Genomic DNA, 24,899 nt, shown 5'->3' with positions numbered 1-24,899 from the left:
TGGGACTAGAATCCTGTTTTCCAGGGGCCTCCTGAGGCCGGGAATCTTTCCACTGTGCTCCCGGGTGTGTAATTGCTGTTCTTCTCACCAACCGTGGAGACTGTGGTGTTTGACCTACACTCTCTTGCACAGTATTGTGGCTCTTCCCGCAAGCAGGGAGCCAGATGGGCTCTCAGACCCAACCTCCTTGACCTAGATTCTGGGTTTGCCAATAGGGCTGTTTGCTAGTGGGGTACGCTGAGGCGGGCTCTTCTGTGGCACTGCCCAAGTTATGCAAATGCTCCCCTGCACCACCCAAGTAGGTGGCCTGGGCACAGGGGCAACTCTTTATCCCCTCTGTCATTGGAGACAGAGATTAGACACGCCAGAGACACCGGCCACAGCCACGATGCACAGCAGCGCCCGTGGAAACACCAGGCAGCCAGCCGCCGCCCTGGAGATGCTGAGAGACTGAGAGGGACAGGCAGGCAGGCAGCAGATGCGCGAGGCCAGAAGGGCAGGGAGCGCCGCTGTCCAGCGAGAGAGCGGCGTGGCCGCAGTGGGAGGGCCGTGGGAGAGGGGTCCGGGCCGCGAGCCGTGGGGCGCGGGGGAGGCGCCCAGAGCAACCAAACGGACGCGGCGGCGCCTGGCGGACGCAGGGCCGCACCGAGGGCCAGAGGGACGCACAGGCGGGCAGGGGCCGAGAAAGCCACGCAGGCTCGGGCGCCCCCCTGGCGGAAGCAGCCGACTCTCGGCCGCAGCACGGGCGGGGCGGGAGGGCAGGAGGCGGGCGGCGCCGTCGGGGCCCTCCCCTCGCCCCGCCTCCCGGTCGGAGCCCTTTGCCGCGGGCGCGTTGTTGGTTTCGGGTTGTCAGGCAGCAGCAGCTCAGGCGAGGCTGCCGGGGACCCGGCGGCGGTGGGGGTGCGGCTTGGCCATGCCCACTGTCGCGGCCTGAGCCCCTCCATCCCCGCGAGCATGAAGGACAATGGGGACTCCAAGGACCAGCAACTCATGGTGAGACCCCGTCAACCTCCTCCTGGATTCCATCCGTAGCCCAGACACCCAGTCGGCCTTCTACAGAGTAGCCCTGACCCCTCACTGCCCCCCCCGCCCCCCGCCCCCACTAAAAGGACATTCAAGATAAGGGCATAGGACTATCCATCGCAACTTTCCCTAAGTCCTGGGTGTCAAAAAAAGAAGGCATCATGGCCATCCTAATGAGGCCTGAAAAGGAAGCCCAGCTTGAACCCCTCCCGCTTTACACTTTCCCACCAGGGGACACTCCTCCACCCCCCAAAGCCTGTGCAGATGGGGCTCGGGGCAAGGCTGATCTCTGATCCAGAAATGCCAAGGGCAGGGTGGGCTTAACCTACCTGGGAGTTTCCTGGTGAGCCAGCCCGATGGGGTCAGGAGTTTAAAGGGATTGGGGGTCACAGGTAGGCAGACAAGAGCCCTCCAGCACCAGAGGAGCTGACCTGGGTTTGGGAGTGGCTGGTTATTGGGTTGCAATACAGATGCTGTCCAAGTCAGGACTCTAAATGTTTCAGAGAAATGCTGAAAGTGACTAAGGTGGCCCCCAGAGCCCTAGGGTCTGATGCAGAAGAAGAGGTGTGAGTGGGGGACAGGGCGGGGGCAGGCAGAGACTGAAAACAGATTCCTGATTCTCAGTGATGTTGGGGTCAGAGTGATGAGGGAGAAGGCTCAAGTGACCCCAAGGCCACCGCCCCCTCTCTAACTTCTGAGCTATGGGAGTGGGCCTTTGTCACCAGCAGGTGGTTGGCAATGTAACTGGAGGATAATGCTGTCCCCACACACCCTCCTTTGTAGAACCAGCTCACTGCTCCAAAGACAAGCCGGCCCCAGCCGTCAGGCAAGCCCCAGGCTCCTGGACTACTCTCTCTGGCTGTTCGGAATGTGTCTCTTTGAAAATAACTTGATGCTGTGCCTCTCCCCCACACCCCACACCAGGGCAGGGACAGAGGGTCGTCCCATAGACCAGTGGAGTTTGGCTGAGGAGGCCAGCACAGGAGATCTAACAGGCAGTGGAAGCCCCTCTGAGAGCGAAGTTCTCTACTCAGTAGAAGGGTCCGTTTATTATACGCACACCCCCAGCAGGTATTTCCCCTGGATGAGCTGAGGAAGCACACACACACCCATTCTTTTGGGGAGGCCCAAGCACAGAGTTAAAACCCACCGTCTCTCACTGGCTGGAGACTAGAGAAAGGAGGGGCCCTGATGACACCGTCCTCCAGTAGGAACGTGGACACAGACGGTTAGGACAAGGAGGGGGAGTTCCCTATGCCCCCTGCCCCATCCTGCTGCTCTCAGTGCCTGTATCTTTGGTTGCAGTGCATCATTCACAGATGCACAGACAGGTTCCTCTAGTCCCAAAGGCTCCAAGTTCAAAGCCCATGGGAGCTGCAGGTGCTTCATTTGGGTGTGTGACTGATGCAGCCCAGAGGAGCAGACAGCTCTCTCCCCTGGGGGTCTCCCTGAGCCACACGCTCCTAGGGAAATTCATAAACTCAGACATAGCCCACATTCTGTGGACCTGCTACCCTTGACCCAGGCAGTGGCCGTAAACCACTGAGTTTTCCTTAAGACAAAGGAGGCCTAGGATGGCTGGCTGGACAGAGGAGAACCCATGGGTCTTGCCCAAGAGGAATCTTGGGGTCCTCTCATCCTTCCCTCTGTGGCCCAGCACAGCCTTCTTCGTCTAATCTTAGGGATCTGGCCTTCCCTCCCAGGTGGCGCTCCGGGTTCGGCCCATCAGCGTGGCAGAACTGGAGGAAGGAGCCACCCTCATCGCCCATAAAGTGGACGAGCAGGTACGTGGGGCTGTGGCTGGGAGCTGCAGGGCAGGGCAGAGGTCTGTTCACACCTGGTGGGGGCAGGTACCTGCTCACCTGATAGGGACAGGAAGGGCCCCTGTGGCTTGCAGCACCATCCTTCCTCTACCCACCAACTCTTGGCTGACACTGAACTGGCAACATCCACAAGGAAACCAGGGCTCTTCTTCCAGGAAGCCTTCCTAGGTTGATCCAATGAGAGCTGAAAGCTTCCCTAGTCTGAGTGCTTCCTGATCCCCTTAGTCCAGCCCTAAAAGTTTCACATACCTCCCGTGTGTCCATGACATGACTTTCCCACCTTAATATGTCTGTTACTCATAGAGCACGCATTTATATGGTCTAGTGTTAAAGCCCATCTCCAGAGGGTTCATGGTTTGCAAAGTTCTGGGATGTCTGTTTGCTCTCTTAATCCTCGAGTCACCATCATGAGGTGCGCAGGGCAAGTCCCACCTCTGTTTACACAGGAGGCAATAAATCAAGCACCCACAATATGCTAGGAGCCGGGGAAACTATGGTGAACAGAAAAGACCTGACCTCCCTTCGTTACCTTAGAGTCCAGTGTGGGAGGAGACATTAATCAAAGAATTGACTCACAAACAGATGTGAGTGTGCAGCCAATGAAACCTACAAAGAAAAGCATGGTGCTATGAGATTAATTAAGAGAGGGGCTTGACCTAGCCCACAGGTCAAGGAGGGCTCCCTAAAGAAATGGTGCTTGAGCTGAAACAGGAGGGGTGAGGAAGAACTCATCAGGAGTGCGTGTGAAGGGAGAAATTTGAACGGGGAGAGGGACTTGCATGTGAAAGGCCCAGTGGTGAGAGAGATTGTGATGCGCCTCGGTAATGTGGCTCAACTGAGAAAGGGCAAGAGGTGTGAGATGAAGCTGGAGACCGGGAAGGGGCCAGACCACACGCTGTAGACCACGGCCAGGATGTTTCCTTAGGTAGGCAGCCGAGGACTCAGGGGCTGGGGTGGGGATGGCCACAGCGGTGGGGGCAGCAGGGGCAGGTTTGGTGCCCAGGTAGGAGCATCATGGCGGCGTGGCCTATGGGGAGTCCGAGAGTGACCACTTGCCTCCGCTCCGTGGCTGCTGCCACTCGCTTCTCCTGAAGGCCACTGCCCATCAAGGCAACAGGATGTGCTGGGGGGTCAGAGCAGTGGGGATGGCACTGTGCCATGCAGAGAAAGGCACAAGTGGGCACCTGCTAAGCCTGGGCCTGGCAGGCTGGACTCAGGAAGCCCAAGGTCCAAATCAGAGGTGGACAGCACAGTGTGCCATGCCTGCCTGCCTCTGGGTTCCCCGAGGGGCAGGTGCCCGCTCCAGCCTCCCCTTTAGCTCAGATGGTGGAGCTGTGGACATGGCAGAGCCAGGAGGCACCAGCCTCCTGATTGCGCTGCCTCTGTTCCCTCTTGGGAAGAGTAGCCTTCCTCACACACCTTGGGGAAAGCAGGGCATGACTGGAAAGATCCCATCTAAACTGGTTAGGTCAGCAAGAGCAGAAGGAATGCACGGAACCGTCATGTAGGGTGGGTTCTGCCACTTGTCAGCTGTGTGGCCTTGGGCGGGCTGCTTCTAGGACCCTCAGCTGCCTCCGCTGTCATTGTGATGCCTCCTCCAGGAGGTCTCTGTGGGCCAATGTAGGCACATTGCTTCCCAAGGGCATGGCATGCAGTGGGAGTCTGACAGATGTGAGTTATGGTCGTCTATTAGCGACTGAAAGTCCCCAGGGTTGCTGGGTTGGCTGATGAGAGAGGCCAGCCCGAAAGAGCCAGAGACACAGGAGGAGAAGCGTTCCAGGCAAGGCCACTCCCTGTGTGTCGAACTTGTCCCCAAGGATATCAAATCTTCAGGGTTGGGACAATGATGGCTCTCTCTCTCTCCGCTGCTCTTGGCTCCCAGCTGAAATGGGGGCTGATAGATATGAACTGATGCTGATGGAAACGCTCCGGTCTGGGGACAGCCCATTGTATGCCCACACATGGCGAACACTGGCTCCTTTCTGTCCTTGCCAGTGGAGAGGGGGGTCAGGCCTGATTGGGCTGAGCTGTGCCTCCAAGACGGGCCCGGCTGGGCAGCCCCAACAGGGCTGCTCCTTTGTCAGCTTAGGGCACGAGGAGGGTTGTCTGGGTAGCGTGGGCTCAAGGCTCCCAGCACAGACCCCGAGCTTCTTCTGTCCCCACTGGATTCAAAGATGCACTTGCCTGGCCTGCCGTCGGAGAGAAGCCACAGCAAATGGCAGGCTGGCACCTCCGAAAAACCAGCCGTCCCCCAACTGCTCTGTCTCTCTGACCAGTAAGGCCCTGACGCGCAGGGGTCCAAGAAGCAAAATGAACGACTGACTTCCCTTGCCTCTCACTCCAACCCGTCCCCATTCCGGACCTCCGACCTTCTCCGGTGACCCTCACAGGTCGCCTGTGGCCCTGGTCCTGAGGAAGGCTCCGTGTATAAGCTTGGTCAGCCTCATTGATGGGCAAGCTGGCTTGTTGTAGCTCTGTTCCTTTCCTTCTGAGGTCTGGAGCCGTGGGCTGGTGGGATGAGTTTGGGAGCGTGCCCAGGACAACATGGCCATGGAGTCTCTTCCCAGCAAAGGTGCAGTTGGCCCCAGTCAGCCTACACAGTGCCCTGCTGCCTCTAAAGAGACGCCTGCTTGGGATGTGGAATTACCCACCTGCTTTCCTTTGCTCCCTTGGTCGTGGCCATCTGGCCGGTATGGCCCAGCCCCACAGAGGGCCTCCCCAACCCAGCTTCTTGTGGCCTGGGCTTGGGGGCTCTGCCCCTGCTCTCCCCTCTGTGATGTGTGTTCCTTTGCCCCTGCTGGAGCCATCTCAGGCCTGGGGATGGGGAGCCACTGAGCAGAGCAGCCCAGAGGTCACACTATTGAGGGCCCAGCCCCTTGGTGGTCAGCAGGGAGGCAGGTGCCCACCAGTTGGTGGGGCCCGAATGGGGAGATGTGGACCAAGGACTCCATCACCCACTAGCTTGGGCCGCTGCGATGGGTCCTAGGAACAGCTAGGCATTATTCTCCTGGGGACGCAGGAGATGGTAGCAACAGACTGTGCCCAGGTGGACACTGCCATAGGCAGAGTGTCCTCTGGCGACAAGAAGCCAGCGTGGTTGGGTTCGGAGGAAGCTAGAGTTAGGTTTGGATTTGGAAAAGGGACAGTCCAGGTACCTTGGCAGGGCTGTGGTCCTAGGGCCCCAGTTCAATTCAGGACAGAAATCATGCCTGCTTTAAAGGTGTGTGTGGGCTAACGTATGCACCGTGCTTACCCCAGTGTCTGCAGCCTGCAGCCTGCTGACACCCCTCCCAGCTTTCTAGACTGTGTTTATCCACAGGATTTAAGCCACCTGACAATACGTATAATCCCATAATTAGCCTTTATCTGCTCAAAGCCCAACTGTCGCCCCCGCTGTGCTTCTGGAGTCCTGTCTGAGGAGCCATGCAAGGCCCCCTCACATTCTGGTTGGGTCTCCATTTCCTCATCAGAAGACAGGAATTAACCTGCTCCACCCAGCTGGTGAGGAGCTCCTGTACGGGGAGCTGTGGCCACACAAATGGGAGGCTATTGTGAAATAGAAATAAAGCATAAGGTGACAGGTGCCGAGTGTGGAGACCGTGAGTGCTGTGGGGGACAGCCGCCTTTAGCCCATTTGCCTGCCTGGGGGAGGGGCTCCCTACACACCCACCATCTGGACACTCCTTGGCCCCATTGTCCCAAAGAGCTGAGCCTGGTGGAGAGTGACTGGGAGAGGCCTGGAAGGTTCTTGACCTTGCACCCCTTAGTCATCACCCCACCGATCTCCCCAGCCCCCTCCCAACCCCGGACAACCCTCATCTACTTTCCGTCTCTATAGATTCTCCTACTTTTGACATTTCATATAAATGGAATCATACAATGTGTGGCGTTTTGGTCTGGCTTCTTTCACTGCATAATGTTTTCAAGATTCACTCATGTTGTAGGCCGTGACAGTGCTTCCCCCTTTTTCGTGGCTGAATACTATTCCATGCGATGGATACACCACATTTGTTTATCCGTTCGTCAGCTGATGGGCATTTGGACTTCCCACTTCGTGGCTATTGTGAATAACGCTGCTTGGATGCAAAGGTTCCTACACTTGGTGTCTGGATGGCTAAGAGGCAAGAGTGCTGGTTACAAAGGCAGCTTTGTGGGCCCACCTCCCCAGAGATCCAGTGAATCTGGGCAGTACCCGGGCACCGGCCTTTCACAAGCTCCTTGCGGGGCTCTGGTGAAGGCATCTGCGGACCCATGAGAGACACAGCCCTGGGCCGTCTTGTAGGTGAGTGGTGATATCTGCCTGGCATCAGGCTTTTGTTTGCCTCGCCTTGCTTTCATCCTGAGAATAAAGCAGCTTTGGGCTTGGCTCCCTGGACTGGCCTCCCAGATTCCAGCTCTTGGCTGGGGCTTCCTGTGTAGGCTGGCAGTGTTGGTATGATTTCTTCTCTCAAGGCCATGGTGCTGTTGGTCCTCCCTGACTTCCCACCTGGAAGAACTTGAGGCTCAAAAAGGTGATGCAGCTTCTTCTAGGACACACAGCAGTGTCGAGCCTGAACCCCACTGGTGGCACCTCCTTTCTCGGGGAATCTTTGCTGCCAGTCTTGGAGGCTTCAGGAGGCATAGTCTAGGTCAGAGGTTCTAAGCTGGGGGGGGGGTGGGGGGCGCGATTTTGCTCCTCGGGACATTTGGCAATGTCGCAACTGGGAGGAGGCCGTGCTACTGGCCAGTGGGTAGAAGCCACTGAACATTGTACAGTGCACAGAACATCTCCCGATAACAATGATCCTGCCCTAAGTGTCAACAGTGCCAACTGAGAAAGCCTGGCCTAGGGTTAGCCATCTCGAGGCCAAAAAAGAACCCGGTTCAAACTGCAGAGTTGCTCAGGGCACCGGCGGCCTATTGGGATGCAGCAGGAAGGACTCACAGCACGCTGTCTTCAAAATACTTCTCACCCAGGAGATGCTAAGGACCAGCCTGGTCCCTAATGGGGACACAGTTTACAGACTAGACACCCTCCTGCTGGCCTAGTGGATCTTGGGTTTCTGGGCTCAAAGTCTGGAACTGTGGAAAGGTCAAAATCCACATTGAATTAAGAGCGGGTCTGGGAGTAGAGGCGGTGGGGGTTGGGAGAGGCCACCCTGGGGCCTCTGCTGAGTTAGGAAGCCTGGGACGGCAAGGCAGAGCCCTCCACCCCAGGGAAGCTGCCCACCTTCCCGGCTCCTGGCCCTGCCGTCTATCCTCTCACCAGTGCTGGGAGGCCCCTATGCGTCCTGTGTGAGCGACATCCCCATTGAAACCTCCCAGAGTCGGGTGCCCAGTGTGCCACGGGCATGAGCGTTGTGAAACAGAATGCCAGTGCTGTGCCCACCACCTTAGGGCTGACGGAGGGGCCGGCTGAGGGTTCACCTGGCGTTGTGGCAACCCACACCCACCTCCCTGCAGCAGGTGAGCCTGCCTGGGTGATGCATCAATTCTCGAGGCTGCTGTAACGAAGTACCACAGACTGGGTGACTTCAGCAGCAACAGTCGATTCTGCCGTGGTTCTGGAGGCCGGAAGTCTAAAGGGTCGTTCCTTCTGAGGCTGCGAGGGAGAATCTATTCCAGGCCCCTCTCCTTGGCTTGTAGATGCCACCATCTTCCCCCTGTGTGTCGTCATACAGTCTTCTCTTGACGAATGCCTATGTCCAAGTTTCCCTCTTTGTAAGGACACCAGTCATACTGGAGTAGGGTCCACCTTACCTGTACTATCTACTTCCAGAACAACACTATTTCCAAAATAGATCATGTTCTGGGGTCCTGGAGGTTGGGATTTCAACAGCTGGATTTGGGGGAGGACGCACTTCAGCCCATAACAGATGGGCATTTGCCTGGCTAGGCCGTGTTGGTCCACACGTCACTCGAGAGGCGGGGGCAGGCAGCCTGCTGGTTAGGAGCCTGGGCTCTGGAACCCAACAGCTGTGAGTCCGAGCAGCTCTGTGCTTGGCAGTGCAGCTCCGGGTACATTACCAATCTGATTCCTCCTCACGATCCAGAGATAATGCAAGTGCCTACTCTAAGTTGTCAGAGAAAATGAGAAAATGTGTGCAAAGCGTTCAGCACTGCGCCTGACACACTCAAGTCTCCCCCAAAGGCAGCTTTATTCAAACATTCCTTGGGCGCATTTGAGTGCCAGCCAGGGTAACATTTAGGGGGAGCCTTGGAGGATGTGCAGGAGCCTCCCAGAGCGGGGGTCAACATGTGCTCACAGAGGGACCCAGATACCTCGCCTCTGTGGCCATCTTGGGTCTATGCTCTAGAGATTCCCGGCTGTGAGGACAGGAAGCTCTTTCCCAACATTGCATTTCTCACAAGAATCCCCAGTGTTTCTGAACTGAGACCCGCTGCCTACCACCTGCCTCTCACCACATGGCCTCGCTCATGCCTTTCTCTAGAAGGTTCTCCTCACCTCACATCTCTCGGCCAACTCCTGTTCATCCTTTAAGACTCAGTGCTGGTGCCACCTCTTCCAGGAAGCCTTCCTCTAGTGGTAAAGCTGGGTCAGGTGCCCCTCCTCTATGCTTCGATTGCCTCCTGTAGCCTGGCACTTGTTATTAAAATGATCTGCTCTCTGTCCACCTGTGAGTGTCAGGCAGGAAACCAACCTCACCCTCTCTCCCCGGGGCCTCGCTTAATGCCTGGTCCATAAAAGGTACCCAGCAAATGTGTTCACTTGGCCTCACTCCCCGTGCTGCTCTCTGTGGCAGCCCAGAGCACCCCTGCCCAGCCCTCCATGGCTCGTCTCCAGTTCACCTGGGCAAGCGCACAAGGGCTCCATTGTATGCCAGAGTGGACAGAGAAGGGGGAGATGCTCTGGATGGTGGGGTGCAGGCTGGGGCCTAGACAGATGGAGACCCAGACAAAGCCCTCTTTAAGAGGGGATCATGGCAGCCGTGCTGACAATGCACTGATTCAGGAGCCTGGATATCAAAGGAACAAAATGCCCAGGGGGCCATGAACTTGGCAGTGCCGGGAGGTCGTTTGAAGGTGATCAGTGGGTGATGGGCATCAGTGTATGCTGTTCCCCTTCTCCTGCACCAAAGGCCCCTGGAGGGCACCTCTCAGGCCCTGCCTGTGTCCACACTGGCACCCCGAGAGGTGAGAACAGGTATGGCTGGTCAGGTTCCCATTACATCCCTCCGGGACCCGTGCCGGAGACTTGTCAGCAGGTTTATCTTCAGTTGGGCCTGAAACTTGATCAGGGCTCATGCTGCTGGCTTTAGGGCCTGAGACAGGAACTGGATCCTGGAAGATGCTTACACGGCAGAGGGACTGCAGCCCGGAGGAGGTGGCTGGGGACAGGTGGGCACCCCAGACGACCTGTGCTTAGCACAGTGACCACCTAGCCTTTGGCAAGTTTTGCGGGGGTGAGGGGGTGGGGGGGAGCCTAACTCAGTGGCCTCATTCCTTCCCTGCACAAAGCCCCAGCCCAGCCTGTCTGGAGTTGTCCCCTCTAACTGGCTTACCTGGAATCCCATCTGATTGGATGAGACTTCTGGGTGAGGCTGCTGGGGTCAGGTCTCCTGGGGAGCCGCCTCACCCTTCCCTCCTACCTCCTCTGTGGAGAATCCCAAAAGAGCGCCCCGCTGGGCCCCTGAGGGTCTTAGGCCAGTTTTGATGCAGTGAGCCCAGGTGGTGAAGGCTGCATGTAGAATGCTGAGAAGAGTCCCAAGCCTGGGCCTCCTGCATAGTCACCTGTCACCAGTGGCTCTTTACCCAACCCCTGGACCTACCTGCTGGCTGGGGCTGGAGGTGGGGGTAGAGGGGGCGTGTGTGGAGCGGTGAGGCAGAGCAGGTGGGGCAGGGTCCCATGTGCCTCATGGTTGCAGTGAGGTAGTAAAAGGTTTGCAGCCTTTGAACCCAGATCCTGGTTTGGGGTCCTTTCTCCCATTTGCTGCTGTGTGAGCTTGGACAGGTCACTGCTGTGGGCCCCAATGTCCTCACCTGTAAAGTGGAAGTAACAGTGGGCCTCACTGCCTGGACTGTGCAGGGATTAAAGGAGTCAGTGTAAGTTAAGTGCTCAGAATAGGTCCTGACACAAAATAAATGCTTAACAAATGTTATTACTGTTACTCCTCGTTTGGGGAGGTGCATGGGTGTGTTGTTGCAGTTAGAAGAAGTGGACCCGAATCGGGTGCCCACTGTGGCCTGGGGCACCATGGCACTCTCAGCTCCTTTGGGGCATTGTCAGTTCGAAGAGAGACCTGATCCAGGCCCAAGCGCCCAGACCAGACACGCGAGAGCTGATGGGGGCAGGGCTGGGCCCGGAGTTCGGGCTTGGGGCCGCCGGGCTCCAGGACCTCCAGCAGGACCCGGCTGTGGACCCCTGGCTTCTGGCCCCTCCCACCCCTCGCCTACATCCCGAGTGAGGAGGGGTGAGGTCAGTGTGGGCCTGGAGTTCCTGGGTGACTGCCGGCTGCCTCGGGGACCTTTGCAGATGGTGGTTCTCATGGACCCAATGGAAGACCCTGATGACATCCTGCGGGCTCATCGTTCCAGGGAGAAGTCCTACCTGTTTGATGTGGCCTTTGACTTCACTGCTACCCAGGTGACGGAGGGCCTGGGTCTGGGGACACCTGGGCCTGGGGACAACTTTTGCCCCCCTCAGAAGGGAGCCCTCAGGGGACCTGCCACTGACCCTCAGCCTTCCCTCCACCACTTGCCCTCTGGCTTCCACCTACTGTGTCTCCATGCCCACGAGTGTGCACGTGCCTGCATGGAGGATTCACAGCCTCCCCCCATGGACACACCCAGGTCGATATTGCAGACCCCACCCTACACGAGCACCCGCACGGCACACCCTGCAGTTGGCCCCTGTGGAGGAAGGTGCTTGAAGCCCATCTGGTGTGGGGAGAAGAGCCTCGGGGAAGCTGACACCCTCCCAGGGACCCCCATCCTGTCCATCTGCAGGGCGATCCCAGGAGCAGGTGTAGCACGTCCCCGGGGCTGGGGGCCAGGAGCCAGCTGTGGGGGAAGGTGTCTCAGGTATCCTGAGCTCTCTTTCAGGCTGGCATCCCCCCATGGGGTGAAAGCAGAGACACCCACCCCCCACTCCCCACCCCCCTTTCTCTGGGCCAAGGGCTCAAAGGACACAAACCCTCCTGCTGGGGGCCAGCACATGCCAGTGGGCGTGTGTGCTCTGCCCTGCCAATGTCCCAGGCCCCTAATGGCTCTCCCCTTCCCTACAGGAGATGGTGTATCAGGCCACCACCAAGAGCCTCATCAAAGGCGTCATTTCAGGCTACAATGCCACTGTTTTTGCCTATGGCCCCACAGGTGAGGAGGAGCCCAGACCACAGGAGAGGACTGGGTGCCCACTGTCCCCTTGGGGACAAGCCCCCTCATTCTCCATCAGAGAGCTAGTCTGGCCCCAGCTGGTGGCAGAATCAAGGATACGGCTGATCCAACCCCACCCTCCAGGGCCCTCAGGCCCCAGAGGCCCCATTCCCAGCTAATGATGCCATCCTCCCAGCTCCCCACCTCTCTACCATCTGAGGGGCCCAGCATTGAGGACAGACCCAGGTTTGCCAGGAGCCCCTGCCCGGCAAGGGCTCACCCTGCTCGCCCACCCACCTCTTCTACTCCAGGCTGTGGGAAAACCTACACCATGCTGGGCACAGACCATGAGCCCGGCATCTATGTTCGGACCCTCAACGACCTCTTCCGCGCCATTGAGGAGACCAGCAATGACATGGAATATGAGGTGTCCATGTCCTACCTGGAGGTGAGCCCTCCCCCACACCAGCTTGGACAAGCAGCTCATAGGGCAGGGCTGACCCACCTCCCTGGGACCAGGTCACTGGGCAGCTTCCTGGAGCGCTTATCGCTGTTGCTCTCCCATACACACTGTTGACTTCACTTTATAAAAATCTAAGGCTCAGAGAAGTTAGGCAACTAGGTAAACATCACACAGTAAATGAGGAAGCAGGGATTCAAACTCAGGACTCCACGGCTTTAAAGCTGAGCCCTGCGCATTGCCCCACACTCCAAAACAGCCTTGTCACTGAGCACAGGCTCAGCTGCCCTCCCAGATGGCTCACCACCTCACCAGCATAGGTCGATTCCTCAAAGCCAACCCTGTCTGCCCTGCCAGGCTACCTCCAGGCGCTCCATGTACTTGGGGGCAGGTGAGAACTGTACATCCATGGACAGGCTTGAACCTGCTGGCCCTCTGCTACCTAGCCACAGCCCCCGGTGCTCACCTAAGGGAGTGTTACCACCAGGCAGCGATTAGTCAGCGGGGGTGGGAGCACACAGAGGCCAGAAGAAGTGGGAGAGCCAGTGGGCTGGACTCCATCTGGCTCCTGGCCCCTTTGGCTCCCTCCAGGAGCTGATACTCTCCGGGGTGACAGCTCAGGCAGGGCAGCGAGGCTTTGCCACCAGAAGCTGCTCCTCCAGCATGCTTTTGACCCTGCCAGCAAGCTGGACTTGGTGTGGGCGGCAGGGAGACGTGGCGTAAGGGTTACCTAGCAACAAGCAGGGCTGGCCATCAGTCAGGTCCCCATCCTCTGCCCAGTGCCCAGCCTGCCCGCAAAGGGAGTCCCACTTGGCCTTGTTGCCTTGTATCCTTGGCTCTGGCAGCCTGCTGTTTCCCTGTGGGTGCCGAAGCCCTCACCTCCTCCCCACAGACAGGAAGGGACCTGTGGGTTCCTGTCCCCTTCTCACTCCGGAGGAATGGGGAACCTGACCCTCGCCTGGACCTCCTGCTCTTAGTCTCCCACTTACACTGGTCACCCGCCTGTCCCATCAGATCTACAATGAGATGATCCGCGACCTGCTGAACCCTGCCCTGGGATACCTGGAGCTGAGGGAGGACTCCAAAGGGGTGATCCAGGTGGCCGGAATCACCGAGGTCTCCACCATCAATGCCAAAGAGGCAAGTCTTATGCAGCCAGTGGGGGCAGTGGAGAGGGACACTGACCCCTGAGGGGGCAGGAGGGGTTAGAGGACTGACGCCAGGGAGCAGCTGCTACACAGAGTATGACAGCAAGCAGGGGACTCTCACGCCTGCGTCCATGGCCCTGGCCCATGCTGACCCTGGAGCACTGACCCGGGAACCAGCCTCCTGTTTACACACAGACGCTGCCTTCCCCAGGCATCTCCACACATAAAGGCCAGTCCATCCCTGCCTGGGCCCCTGCCCAGCCTGTGGGAGCTTCACCAAGAGTGGCTTCCCTCCCTCCCGTCCGCCCACCCAGATAATGCAGCTGCTGATGAAGGGGAACCGGCAGAGGACCCAGGAGCCCACGGCAGCCAACCAGACGTCGTCGCGCTCCCACGCGGTGCTCCAGGTGGCCGTGCGTCAGCGCAGCCGCGTCAAGAACGTCCTGCAGGAGGTGCGGCTGGGCCGTCTGTTCATGATTGACCTGGCGGGCTCTGAGCGGGCGTCCCAGGTGAGGCCCGAGCCCCTGCGGGCCGGGGGAGGGGATGTCAGCGGGGATAGGGATGCGGGCCTACAGGGTGAGGTCGGCTCCCGTGGGCCTGGGGAGAACAGTGTTTGGGTGGGGGAGGGCAAGGATGAGGGGGTGCCCAGAGTAAGGGACTGAGGGGTGTTGCAGAGGAGCAGGATGGGAATGTGGCGTGGGGCATCCGAGGAAACACCCAGCGGCCGTTTGTGAAAAGGGGCACGGAGGATGGGGACTTCTCCAGGGAAGGAGCCTGGCTGCCCCTGAGGAGGCACAGATCAGGCAAGAAAATGAATGGACCCAGGTTGGGAGCTGATATCGGGGGACAAATATCCCCTGTCTGGGGCCCTGGGCAGAGCCTGGGAGAGGGCCCCGCCAACCACATCACGTGGAGAAAAAGGTCTGTAACAGCACTTGCCCCTTACCACTAAGCCCTGCTTGCCTGGCTTTTCAGCCTTGGGCCAACAGCACCACCCAGCAAGTACAGGCCCAGGTCCCCCTCCCGCAGGTGAGTGGAACTTCATGGTCACCTGACCCATGAGGCTGGGTGATGTCACTGTTAGCACTCAAGCAAACGCAAGGGACAGGACATCGGCCAGGGAGAATGAACAGGGTTTCGTGTCTGAACATGTGGGGTTGGGCTTGAGCAGTGTGAGGTTCGGGAAACACACCTCTCTCTTCCAGCAAGGCCCCAGGGCTTCTTTCATGGAGGGGCACGGGGGAGCAGACAGTGGGGAGAGTGTGCCTTGCCGCCATTGGAGCGAGTCCCAGCTTTGGAAGGCTGGGCAGCTACGCCTTCTATGGTCAGCTGTGGGCACAGCCTCGTCGGCCTTCACACTGCCCTGCAGGCCCAGAGAGGAGAGGAATGTGCCTTCCAACACACACACTCACACACGTCCATACACCCTCACAGATACACACCCTCTCACCCTGTCTCACACACACGCTGTCACACTCACTACACGCACATTCACCCACTTTCCTCCTGCCTCCCGGAAGCCTGGGAGGCCCTCTAGAGCCAGGTGCCTGTGGCCAGCTGCCTGGAAAGCCACCACCCTCCTGCATCTCATTTTCCCCATGCACTAAGGTGTGGGGGGGGGTGCCAGCCTCGGGGACACAAAGAAGCAGGCTCTGTCAGCCCTACTCAGAAGCCTTCAGTCTGTCACTTTTCATTCAGAGTCCTCCTTGTCCTCTGCCCTTCTCAAATGCTAGGGAGGAGGGCGGGACAAGACCTTCAGTCATCTCTACATTTCAGAGCCCTGAGGATGAGGGAGGGTTTTCTAACCCAGGATCCCCAGGGAGGCATTGGTGATGACACCTGTCCCCTGCCCCGTAAGGCCACAGTTCTGCCCCCTGCTCGCCCCCAGACACAGAACCGTGGGCAGCGCATGAAAGAGGGGGCCCACATCAATCGCTCCCTGCTGGCCCTGGGCAACTGCATCAACGCACTGAGTGACAAGAGCGGCAACAAGTACATCAACTATCGCGACAGCAAGCTCACCCGGCTCCTGAAGGTACCAGCGGGGCCCAGGCGCTGGGCACCAAGGAAGGGCTGCCAGACTTAGCAAATAAAAACACAGGATGCCCAGCCACATTTGAATTTCAGATGAACAACAAAATTTGTTTTAGAATAAGCATGTCACATGCAATATTTGGGACATGCTTATACTAAAAAAAAAAAAAAGAAATCATTCATTATTTATCTGAAATTCAAATGTAACTGGGTGTCCTGTATTTTACCTGGTGACCCTCCCCAGTGAGTGGGCAGCAGGGAGGGAAAGGGGCTGCACCTGGGCTGTGGGTGTGAGAGCACTAAGAGCTGCCTGGATTTGGGGTTCAGGTAGATAGCCTCATGGCTCACAGAGTCTGCTGTTTGGGGGTCCACTCCTGGCTGTGTTCAGTGCTTCACCCCACTGTCTTCTTTCATGCTATCAACTATTCTTTGAGTTAGGGGGGATTAGTATTTCCATTTGCAGGTGGGGAAACTGAGGCACAAAGCGGCTAAGTAGCCTTCCCAAGGGCTCTCACTAGTGGCGTGCTGGAGGCAGGATCCAAAGACGTGTCTGTCGGGTGTAATGTAGTAGCTGCAGTTTGCTCAATGCCCGCCATCATCAATGCATCCACAAGCTGGGAGGTAGGGACAGTTGCACAATTACTGCCAATTTTAAAAAGCGCGGAGGCTAGGGATTAGAGAGGTGAGGAGCTTGCGTAAGGTCACTCAGCTGCATCACTCTCCAGGGCACAATGACGCCCAGGGCAAGGGAGGGGGTGTCCACAGGCCAAATTCAAGAACAGTATCATCAGCAGCCGGAAAATGGAGAGCCAGGGGGCCAGAGGTCATGGGATGCAGGAGGGCAGCCCCCTCTGGTCCCCAGGCAACCATGGCTGCTGCCTTCGCTTGTTCTCCTGTGTGAGAGGAAGGAAAGGGAAAGCCAGGAGGTCCTGACCAGGATACTCAACATTTTCAAATTAGAATTTGGAGAAGAAACCGGAAGTGGGATGGAGGGGCGGGGGGTATGGGAGGGGAGGAGAGGGAACCTGGGCTCGGGACCTGTGAGTGTGTGAGTGAGTGTGTGTGAGAGAGAGACAGGGCGAGAAAGAGAATGCACACCACGACAGGTGCACGGTCAGGGGAGGCGGTCCCCAGCAGACCACGGGCCACCCTCCTCCCATCCAGGATTCCCTAGGGGGGAACAGCCGCACCGTGATGATCGCTCACATCAGCCCAGCGAGCAGCGCCTTTGAGGAGTCCAGGAACACCCTGACCTACGCTGGCCGGGCCAAGAACATCAAGACCAGGGTGAGGGCCCCTGGCCTGTCCCCCCAGGGCACACCTTCCTGGGCCAGGATTCGAGCCCTGCACTGATTGCAGACCCTGACACTCCTCCGCACTCTCTCTGGAACCAGCCACCATGGCACTGGCGTCATTCCCCAGTCAAATGTCACCCCAAGCCCCCTCCCTGCACCGTCAACACCTGTTTGCCTGCCAGGACGCCCACAGCTCCCAAGGGTCCCCTTCTTGTTCAAGGTCTGTGCTCCCCCAGCCCAGACGTTTACATCAAAGCACCTCATCTTAATCATCATAAACGCTGAGCCCTTTAACGTATCATCTCATAGGACCCTCAAATGAGGCAGGCGTTATCACTATCCCCGTTTTACAGGTTAGGAAAAGGAGGCTGAAGGAAGTTAAGTGACTTCCCAGCTGGGCAGGGATGGTGCTGAGATTATCCCGCTATCTATTAGGAAGTCTGTCCCCACCTGTGTGTGTGGAGGGGTGGGAATGGATAAATATGAGATAGGAACATTCCCCCGACACTGCAATTTTCCAGCCACTGTTCCAGGTGCTTTTGTGGTCTATTCCAACCCTCAAGGAACTTAATGGGGGAGGAGACATGTCCTTGAAACAGGTCATTGATAGTTCAGAATATTATTATTATTTGTTTTTAAAGATTTTATTGGGGAATTGGGGGAGGTGAACAGCGTTGGGGAATCGGGGAAGGGGAACAGACAAGTTGCTGTCCTTTTGTTCTTCAGTCTAGTTGTGGAGGACGTCACTTCACTGGCCCATGTTGGTATTATCATTGCGCTCTTCCTGGGTGAGGCAGATCAGTCGCTGGCCTCTGGACGGCCGCTCACAGTGGCTCTTGGCAGCTCACACCGGCTGCCAGCCACTCAACGCTGGCTGCCGGCCACTCACGGTAGCTTATGGCAGTCCACTGCAGCAGGGGCTGCAGCCTACGCCGGCGACTCACAGCAGCCCAGCTCCAGGTTGAGCTGTTGTTCACCATCTTAGCTGTAGAGGGCAGTGTCACTGGCCCTCATATGTGGGATCTGAACCGGGGCCCTGCTGCTCAGAGCTGGCATCCCAAGCCAGCTCTTAATCAACGTGCCACTTGGCCAGCCCCAGAATATTATTAATAGCAGGTCCATGATGCCAGCAGCCGGTGGGCTGGTGGGATCCCGTGGAGCTCTTTGGAGACTATAAGCGGGACTCTGGAGAATGGGGAGGACATTCCAGAAGAGAGGGAGCACTAGGGGTAGAGGTTCCAAAGGCAGGAAGGAGATGGTGTCTGTGATGGGGGTGGGGAGAGCAGGATGATTCCTTGCTAGAGCAGAATGTTCACGATGGAGCAGTGAGTCCAGACAAAAAACAGTGCTGGGCCTTCGACACCAGGTGAAAGAATTAGGACATCCCCCAAGAAGGAAAAGCATATTAGGAGCATGGCTCTATCAGAGGCAGGTAGTGTGACAGGTTGTGGGGTTGGAAGCAAGGAGGCCATTACTTTCATCCAGAAAGACTTGTGGGGGGGGGGAAGAAGACAAAGGAAGACCCTGCAGGCACGCCCTGGTGCCCAGGTGACTGTACCTGCTCTGCCCCCATCCTGTGCTCCCTACAGGTGAAGCAGAACCTGCTCAATGTCTCCTACCACATTGCCCAGTACACCAGCATCATCGCCGACCTGCGGGGCGAGATCCAGCGACTCAAGCACAAGATCGACGGGCAGGGTGGGCGAGGTCAGGCCAGGGGCCGGCTGGAGCGGGGTGACGTTCGCCTCATCCAAGGTATGTGGGTCTATGCTAGTGGCAGTCCGTCTCCCACAGCCTTTCTCGGCTGTCTCAAATTGCTCTGGGGTCAGGCAGTGCTGAGTTCAAATCCAGACTCTGGCTGGGTAGCCTTGGGCTAGTCACTCAACTGCTCTGAGCCTTCTATCAGCTGTGATCGCTGCAGATTAGATGGGATCACACACCTGAGAGAGACCTGAGCATTTAGCTGTGTAGGACATCGCCCTCAGGGTTGCAGTGTAGGGCTGTGAGGCTGTGCCCAGAATCACCAGAAGGGGAATATTCTCTTGTAGATTTGTATATTTGCAACGATGGTTTTCCATCAGATGGCAGTAAAGTGTCTAAGACCTTTTTATAGTTGACACAAGGTTGCTGTAAGGGCTAGCAGAAGCCCAGTTCATACAGAGGAGCTGGGGATCACCTTCAGGCCACAGCCTGAGGACTCAGTGTAGGAGGCGGTAGTAATCTAGGAGGTCTTTCTAGTGGAGGTGGTTGGACAGAAAGTGGTTTGGGACGAAAGGGAGGGGAGGGTCCCAGGCGGGCCTAGACTTGCCTGGCCTGAAGCTCCCTTCTTCACTGAGCTCCACACCCCATCTGATGGGCAGCTGAGGTCCAACAGCACAGCGGGCAGGATGAGCAGGCTGACATGGGACAGCTGCGGGAGCAGCTCATCAGCGCTTTCCAGGAGCAGATGGACGTGCGAAGACGCCTGCTGGAGCTGGAGAACCACGCCATGGAGGTCCAGATCGACACCTCCCGCCACCTTCTCACCATTGCTGGGTAAGCAGCCCCTGCCCCAGGACCTGGGCCTAGGACAGAGGGGCTCAGTGTGCCCAGTACCCATGGCCTGAATCCTGTATCTCCCCCCGCGGGGCGGGCCTGCGGCAGCTGGGAGCATGAGAAGTCTCGAAGGGCGCTCAAATGGAGGGAGGAACAGCGGAAGGAATCCTACACCAAAGATGACAGCGAGAAGGACTCAGACACGGGCGATGACCAGCCAGACATCCTTGAGCCACCGGAGGTGGCCTCAGCCCGGGAGAGCATTGCCGCCCTGGTGGGTGAACAGAAGAAACTGCGCAAGCAGAAGGTACCCAGGGTTTGGGCACAGGGAGAGCGGGTTTGAGAGGCCAGAGCCAAAAGGGGCTGAGGGCAGGACGAGAGGAATGAGACCTGGTAGCTCAGGCCACAAGCCCTGTGTGACCTTTGCTTAGTAACCTTTTTGCGCCTCAAGTTCCTCCTCTGTAAAATGGGGGGAGTCGTGGTACAGCCCTAGTGGGGTTGTTGGGAAGATTAAGTAAATGCCTTTCATATCCTAAGGACTCGAAAAATGGTAGTCAACATTGTAATTAGGGTTTTCCAAATCACGGATCTTTGCCTGCTGTTCTGGAGCACAGCCAAACCAGCGGGGCTTCAGGGGACGGTGAGCCGCGAGGACTCATCAGATGGGCTGGGGTTTGGGGGTGGGCTGTGGTCAGGACGGCCAGAAGGTGGACACAGAGGGGGCCACATAGGAACAGCCCCTGTGGCAAGGCCCAAGATACAGCTTCAAGGGGCCTCGGAAGGGAGCTTCAGCCGGGAGCTCGGAGTCCGGGACCTGGAGGGATGCGGACAAGCTGGGCCACCCTTTGCCCGCTGCCTGGCGCTGACCCCACGCCGTTCCCAGGTGGCGCTGGAGCAGCGCTGCCGCGAGCTGCGCACGCGCGGTCGGCGCCTGGAGGAGACGCTGCCGCGGCGCATTGGCTCCGAAGAGCAGCGCGAGGTGCTCAGCCTGCTGTGCCGCGTGCACGAGCTCGAGGTGGAGAACACAGAGATGCAGTCGCACGCGCTGCTCCGCCAGGGCGCGCTCCGCCACCGCCGCGAGGCCGTGCGCCGCCTGGAGCAGCACCGCAGCCTCTGCGAAGAGATCATCCAGGGCCAGCGGCAGATCATCGACGGTAGGCCCCGTGCCTTGGAGCCGCCCACGGGCCCCATTGACCCGCAGAGGGTCCGAAGGCACGCCTGAGCCCTGCCCCTCCCCCAGCAGACTACAACCTGGCCGTCCCCCAACACCTGGAGGAGCTCTACGAAGTGTACCTGCGGGAGCTGGAGGAGGGCAGCCTGGAGCGGGCCACCATCATGGACCGGGTGGCCTCTAGGGCCCTGCAGGTGGGTGCCTGGGCATGTACTGATGTCCAAGGCAATGCCTGCGGGGAGCTGCGATGGCCATGGGACCAGGCTGGCTGGTACCCCATAGAGCTGACTCCCCTTCCGTCTTACCCCATCCAAAGCCTGGCCAAGCCTAAGTAAGGCCCCCAACCCAGGGCATTCTCCTCTGGCACTTGTCCCCACCCAGGGTCTGAGGGACAGAGCTGGCTAGCCGAGGTATCACAAATGGCCCCGGATGCCATCCCAGGAGGCCAGACCATCAGGTGGTGACACTGGGGATGCTTAGCAGCCACAGCTTATTCTTTGGGACCCAGAACACAAACCCACTGCCCTCTGGGGCTTTCAGCCCCCATTGTAGCCCTGGTCTCCCTGTGTGCCTTTGCCACGCTGTGCTGACATCTGGGCCAAGACCAAGTCTTCTGATTGTCCCCCCTGTCCCCTCCCCCCCCAGGACAGTTCCTTGCCCAGAATTACCCCACCAGGAGCCACACTGACCCCGGAGTCTGACCCGGAGAGCGTGACGATGATGAGCTCCGAAGCCCAGCGCCTGCGGCACAGCAGCCTCCCGCCCCTCAGCATGGAGAGGTGAGGCCGGGGACCACGTCCCACCAGTCCTGCCTGCCTCAGCCACCACAGGCCGTGGACGTCCCAGGGATGCCAAACCAGATTAGGGCCTCCCGGGGAAGACGGAGCAGGAGCAAAAGGAAGAATATGGCCTCGGTCTGGAGTCCGGACTCCTCTGAGTTCTCCCTCTCGCCATGAAAATAACTCTTCCCTGGGTTGGGGGTGGGACCTCTGGTGGGACCAGCCTGCCTGGTCAACAAGTGCCCATCCTCCTCTGCCAACCTCAGTGAAGCCAGCCGTGTATTCAAGGCCAGTCCCCGGGCCTGGCAGGTGAAGAGTTCCTCTGTGACCACTCCCCCTCCCATCCAGATCGGCGGCCTGGTGACCCAGGAGGTAAGAGCCCTGAGCACCTGCTGGGCCCATGGACTCCATTGCTGAGGGTGGGGGCACAGGGGTGGACACCAAACTGTTGGGATAGGGCCTTTCCAAAACAGCCGCCACCTGTGAGGCCCACTGTCTCTGTGAGTGGGTCATGGGGTCCTTGCTGTGTTCAATGCCTTTCTCTTCCCAACCACTTTTCCTGCAGGTTCCCACTCAGGACAGCCTGAGCAGCCGAGTCAACTCTTCCCCCGACAGCAGCGAGAACCTGTCAGAGATCCCCTTGTCCCACAAAGGTGTGCCCCCTGCCTGTCATCCTAAGCCTGGTATCATCTACACTGCTCAGATCGCCCAGCGTAAAGCCCTTTCCAGCCCTCTGCACTGCTGAGCACACCCATGCATTGGGTGCTACCCATTCTATGAAGGGAGTCACCAGTGTCCAGACAGGATTAACCACCTGCTCAAAGACACACAGAGCTGGGGGCACAATCAGAAATCAGAATGGGTAACACGTGACACTTAGGATCATAGCCCCCCTTTCCACTCAGTAATAATTGTAATGGCAAATATAGATCGAACCCATACCCCCTGGACATAGGCTAAGCCCGTTATCTCGGTTAATCCTCACCATAACCCTATGGAGTGAGTTTTACCACCCCCAGTTTATAGATGAAAGTGAGGCTCAGACATGTGCCCAGATCTCTTAAATGGCCTTAAGTGGGGCATGCTGGGGTTGAAAGCAGGCATTGTGGCTCGTATTCATTTCTGCCTTGGCAGAGGAAGGGTGTTGGAGGTGCAGGAGGGAGAGGACTATGTGGCCTTGATCCCAGGCTGGGTGTTCCCTCTGTTTTACTGCAGAAAAGAAGGAGATCCTGACAGGCACCAAGTGCATCTCAGTGAAGGCTGCCGGTAGGCGCTCGAGGGCCCTGGGCACTGAGGGGCGCCACCTGCTGGCACCTTCCATGGAGCGCAGCAGCCTATCCCTGCACTCCCTGAGTGAGGCAGAGGATTCGCGGCCACTGGGCCTGCTGGCCTGCAAGCGGCCACCCAGCCCCACACTGCAGCACGCTACCAGCGAGGACAACCTATCCAGCAGCACAGGCGAGGCCCCATCCCAGGTGGTCGAGCATCGTGGCGATGACCCTGGGCCCTGGCTGCGAGGCCAGAAGAAAAGCTTGGGCAAGAAACGGGAGGAGTCATTGGAGGCAAAAAGGAGGAAGCGGAGGTCCCGGTCCTTTGAAGTCACCGGGCAAGGGGTGAGGCCAGGGATCTGGGCCCCTTCCTTGCGGGTGGGGGACTGAGGACTGGATCCCTCCAGATGCTCCAGGGCACCCGCACCGGCCCTGCACCGCTCCCCATGCCTCTGTCTCCAGTCTGACATACTAGCTGGAGCAGATCCCTGTAGCAGATCCTCACGCAGCCTCACCTCACCTCACTGTTCTCCAACCAACACAGCTTGCCCGCCCCAAGACGCACCTCCTGGGGCCCCGTCCCATGGATAGCATCTCGGACCACAGGATGCCAGTGTGTGGGCACCCAACCCCTGGTATCCGGCATCTGGGAAAAGTCACGCTGCCTTTGGCCAAAGTCAAACTCCCTCCAAGACAGAGCACCGGTCAGTACCAGCAAGGGAGAGAATGGGGCAGGGGAGCCCTTGATCAGCCCAGGGAGGAGGCATGTTGAGCTGCCTGCCTTGATCTATGGCCGCCCCCTGCTAGAAACAGGGTTTTTGCAGAATATTCGTGGGACTGGCATCTTGGAGTTGTGCCCTGAGAGAGTTCAAGGTCACTGGGTGATCAGAGAGGAGAGGGAAGCATCCTAATCCCTGCTCCTGGCCCTTCCCCTGTTGCAGGTCCTGGGGACTCCTCCCCTCTTGCTGTTTCCTCCAACCCAGCTGGTGTTTCCCGACAGGCTACGCGTGGGCCCCACCTGCCCCATGGCGGCACAAGCACCCACAGCAAAGACGGATGCTTCCGGCGTAACTGAGGGGCCTTGCCCAAACCCTCCTTCCTGCCTCCCAAGACTGAATGGGATAGAGCGGAAAATGGGAGCTAGAGGCTGGGCAGATGGGGTGACCTGGGAGCAGGAGCTCAGGAGCTCAGAAGGCTGGGGCTCCTGAGACCCAGGAATTGTGAGGGTGCCTGTCCAACCCTTCCATGCATGCAGTGCCACTGGGGAAGGCAGATGCGCTCAGGAGGCATGGCCAGGATGACAGGGCTCCCTGGCCTCCCAGCCCTGGACAGAACCCTGTTGCCAAAACCCTACACAGACCTGTGGCCAGACTTGGCCTCGGAGACGGGGGGTGAGGGTGGGGGAGTTATTAGTGGGACAGGGCTCCTGGGCCCACACCTGGGGCGAGCGCATCCTGCATGGTGGAGAAGGGGCCAACCGGCACTTCACATACTTTGGGGGGGCAGGATGAATCTGGTTTTGTAGGTTGGCAGTGGATCCCCCCTCCTTTTTAACAGTAAAACTCCATGTTGGTCTTGACAGTTGTGTTAGAAACCAGACCTTGTCTGGAATGTGGTGGCCATGACTGATTAAGATTCAACTCTACTCCCTTGCCTCTCCCTCCCCCGATGCCCCAGCTCCCTGTGGCTGGTTACATAGCACCAACCTACATAGCACCTGGGGAAAGGGTTTTCTTCTAGACCCTGAGGCCCCTCTCCAGGAAGGGTGGGGCCAGCAAGGTCCATTCATGCCCCATCACACCTGCCCCTCCTCAGACAGGTCAGAAACTGGGGTGGCCCAGACGACAGAAAGCCTCAGAACTCAAATGAAATTGCCCAGCTAAGCCCCTAAGCTTCAAGGTGAGAAAACTCCTTGGACTGGAGTTGTCCAGGCTTCCCAGGCTGACAGCAGCCCTGCCCATTCAGATGTTCTATCTGCCCTGTTCTGCAGGGGGTGGGGGCCTCCAAAAAACCAATGAAAGATGGGGAACTCCTAGATTTGTGGGATCCCC

General features: G+C 58.3%; 1 protein-coding gene across 3 annotated transcripts; it reads left to right on the top strand.

Annotated features, from left to right (window-relative positions):
* Positions 1-295: 295 nt before the first annotated feature.
* KIF19 (kinesin family member 19) lies at positions 296-24,427 on the top strand. 3 transcript variants are annotated; one of them, XM_019650965.1, is made up of 20 exons: positions 296-993; positions 2,727-2,807; positions 11,320-11,430; positions 12,071-12,158; positions 12,470-12,606; positions 13,633-13,758; positions 14,081-14,275; positions 15,655-15,801; positions 16,965-17,087; positions 18,685-18,850; positions 19,456-19,630; positions 19,739-19,904; positions 20,514-20,784; positions 20,874-20,995; positions 21,447-21,580; positions 21,847-21,952; positions 22,146-22,233; positions 22,796-23,193; positions 23,393-23,552; positions 23,790-24,427. In XM_019650965.1, exons 1-20 carry the CDS (start codon positions 955-957, stop codon positions 23,921-23,923), a joined length of 2,967 nt encoding a protein of 988 aa, XP_019506510.1. In that variant the 5' UTR covers positions 296-954; the 3' UTR covers positions 23,924-24,427. The 3 variants fall into 3 exon arrangements, with proteins under 3 accessions (XP_019506510.1, XP_019506511.1, XP_019506509.1); XM_019650966.1 differs by having other exon boundaries at positions 297-993; positions 14,081-14,218; positions 19,739-19,937; XM_019650964.1 differs by having other exon boundaries at positions 297-993; positions 19,739-19,937.
* The last annotated feature ends 472 nt before the right edge of the window (positions 24,428-24,899 follow it).

The sequence above is a fragment of the Hipposideros armiger genome, unplaced genomic scaffold (genome assembly GCF_001890085.2).
Source record: "Hipposideros armiger isolate ML-2016 unplaced genomic scaffold, ASM189008v1 scaffold_150, whole genome shotgun sequence".
NCBI lineage: Eukaryota > Metazoa > Chordata > Mammalia > Chiroptera > Hipposideridae > Hipposideros > Hipposideros armiger.
The sequence above is the reverse complement of the archived record's forward strand: the minus strand, read 5'-3'. Positions and strand labels throughout refer to the sequence as shown.

What these genes read in the sequence shown, in the direction of transcription:
- KIF19 (XM_019650964.1), top strand. Translation starts at nt 955, where the DNA reads ATGAAGGACAATGGGGACTCCAAGGACCAGCAACTCATG. An exon ending in CCCATAAAGTGGACGAGCAG is followed by an intron (nt 2,808 to 11,319) that starts GTACGTGGGGCT and finishes GGACCTTTGCAG; the next exon opens with ATGGTGGTTCTCATGGACCC. An exon ending in CCAAGAACATCAAGACCAGG is followed by an intron (nt 17,088 to 18,684) that starts GTGAGGGCCCCT and finishes TGCTCCCTACAG; the next exon opens with GTGAAGCAGAACCTGCTCAA.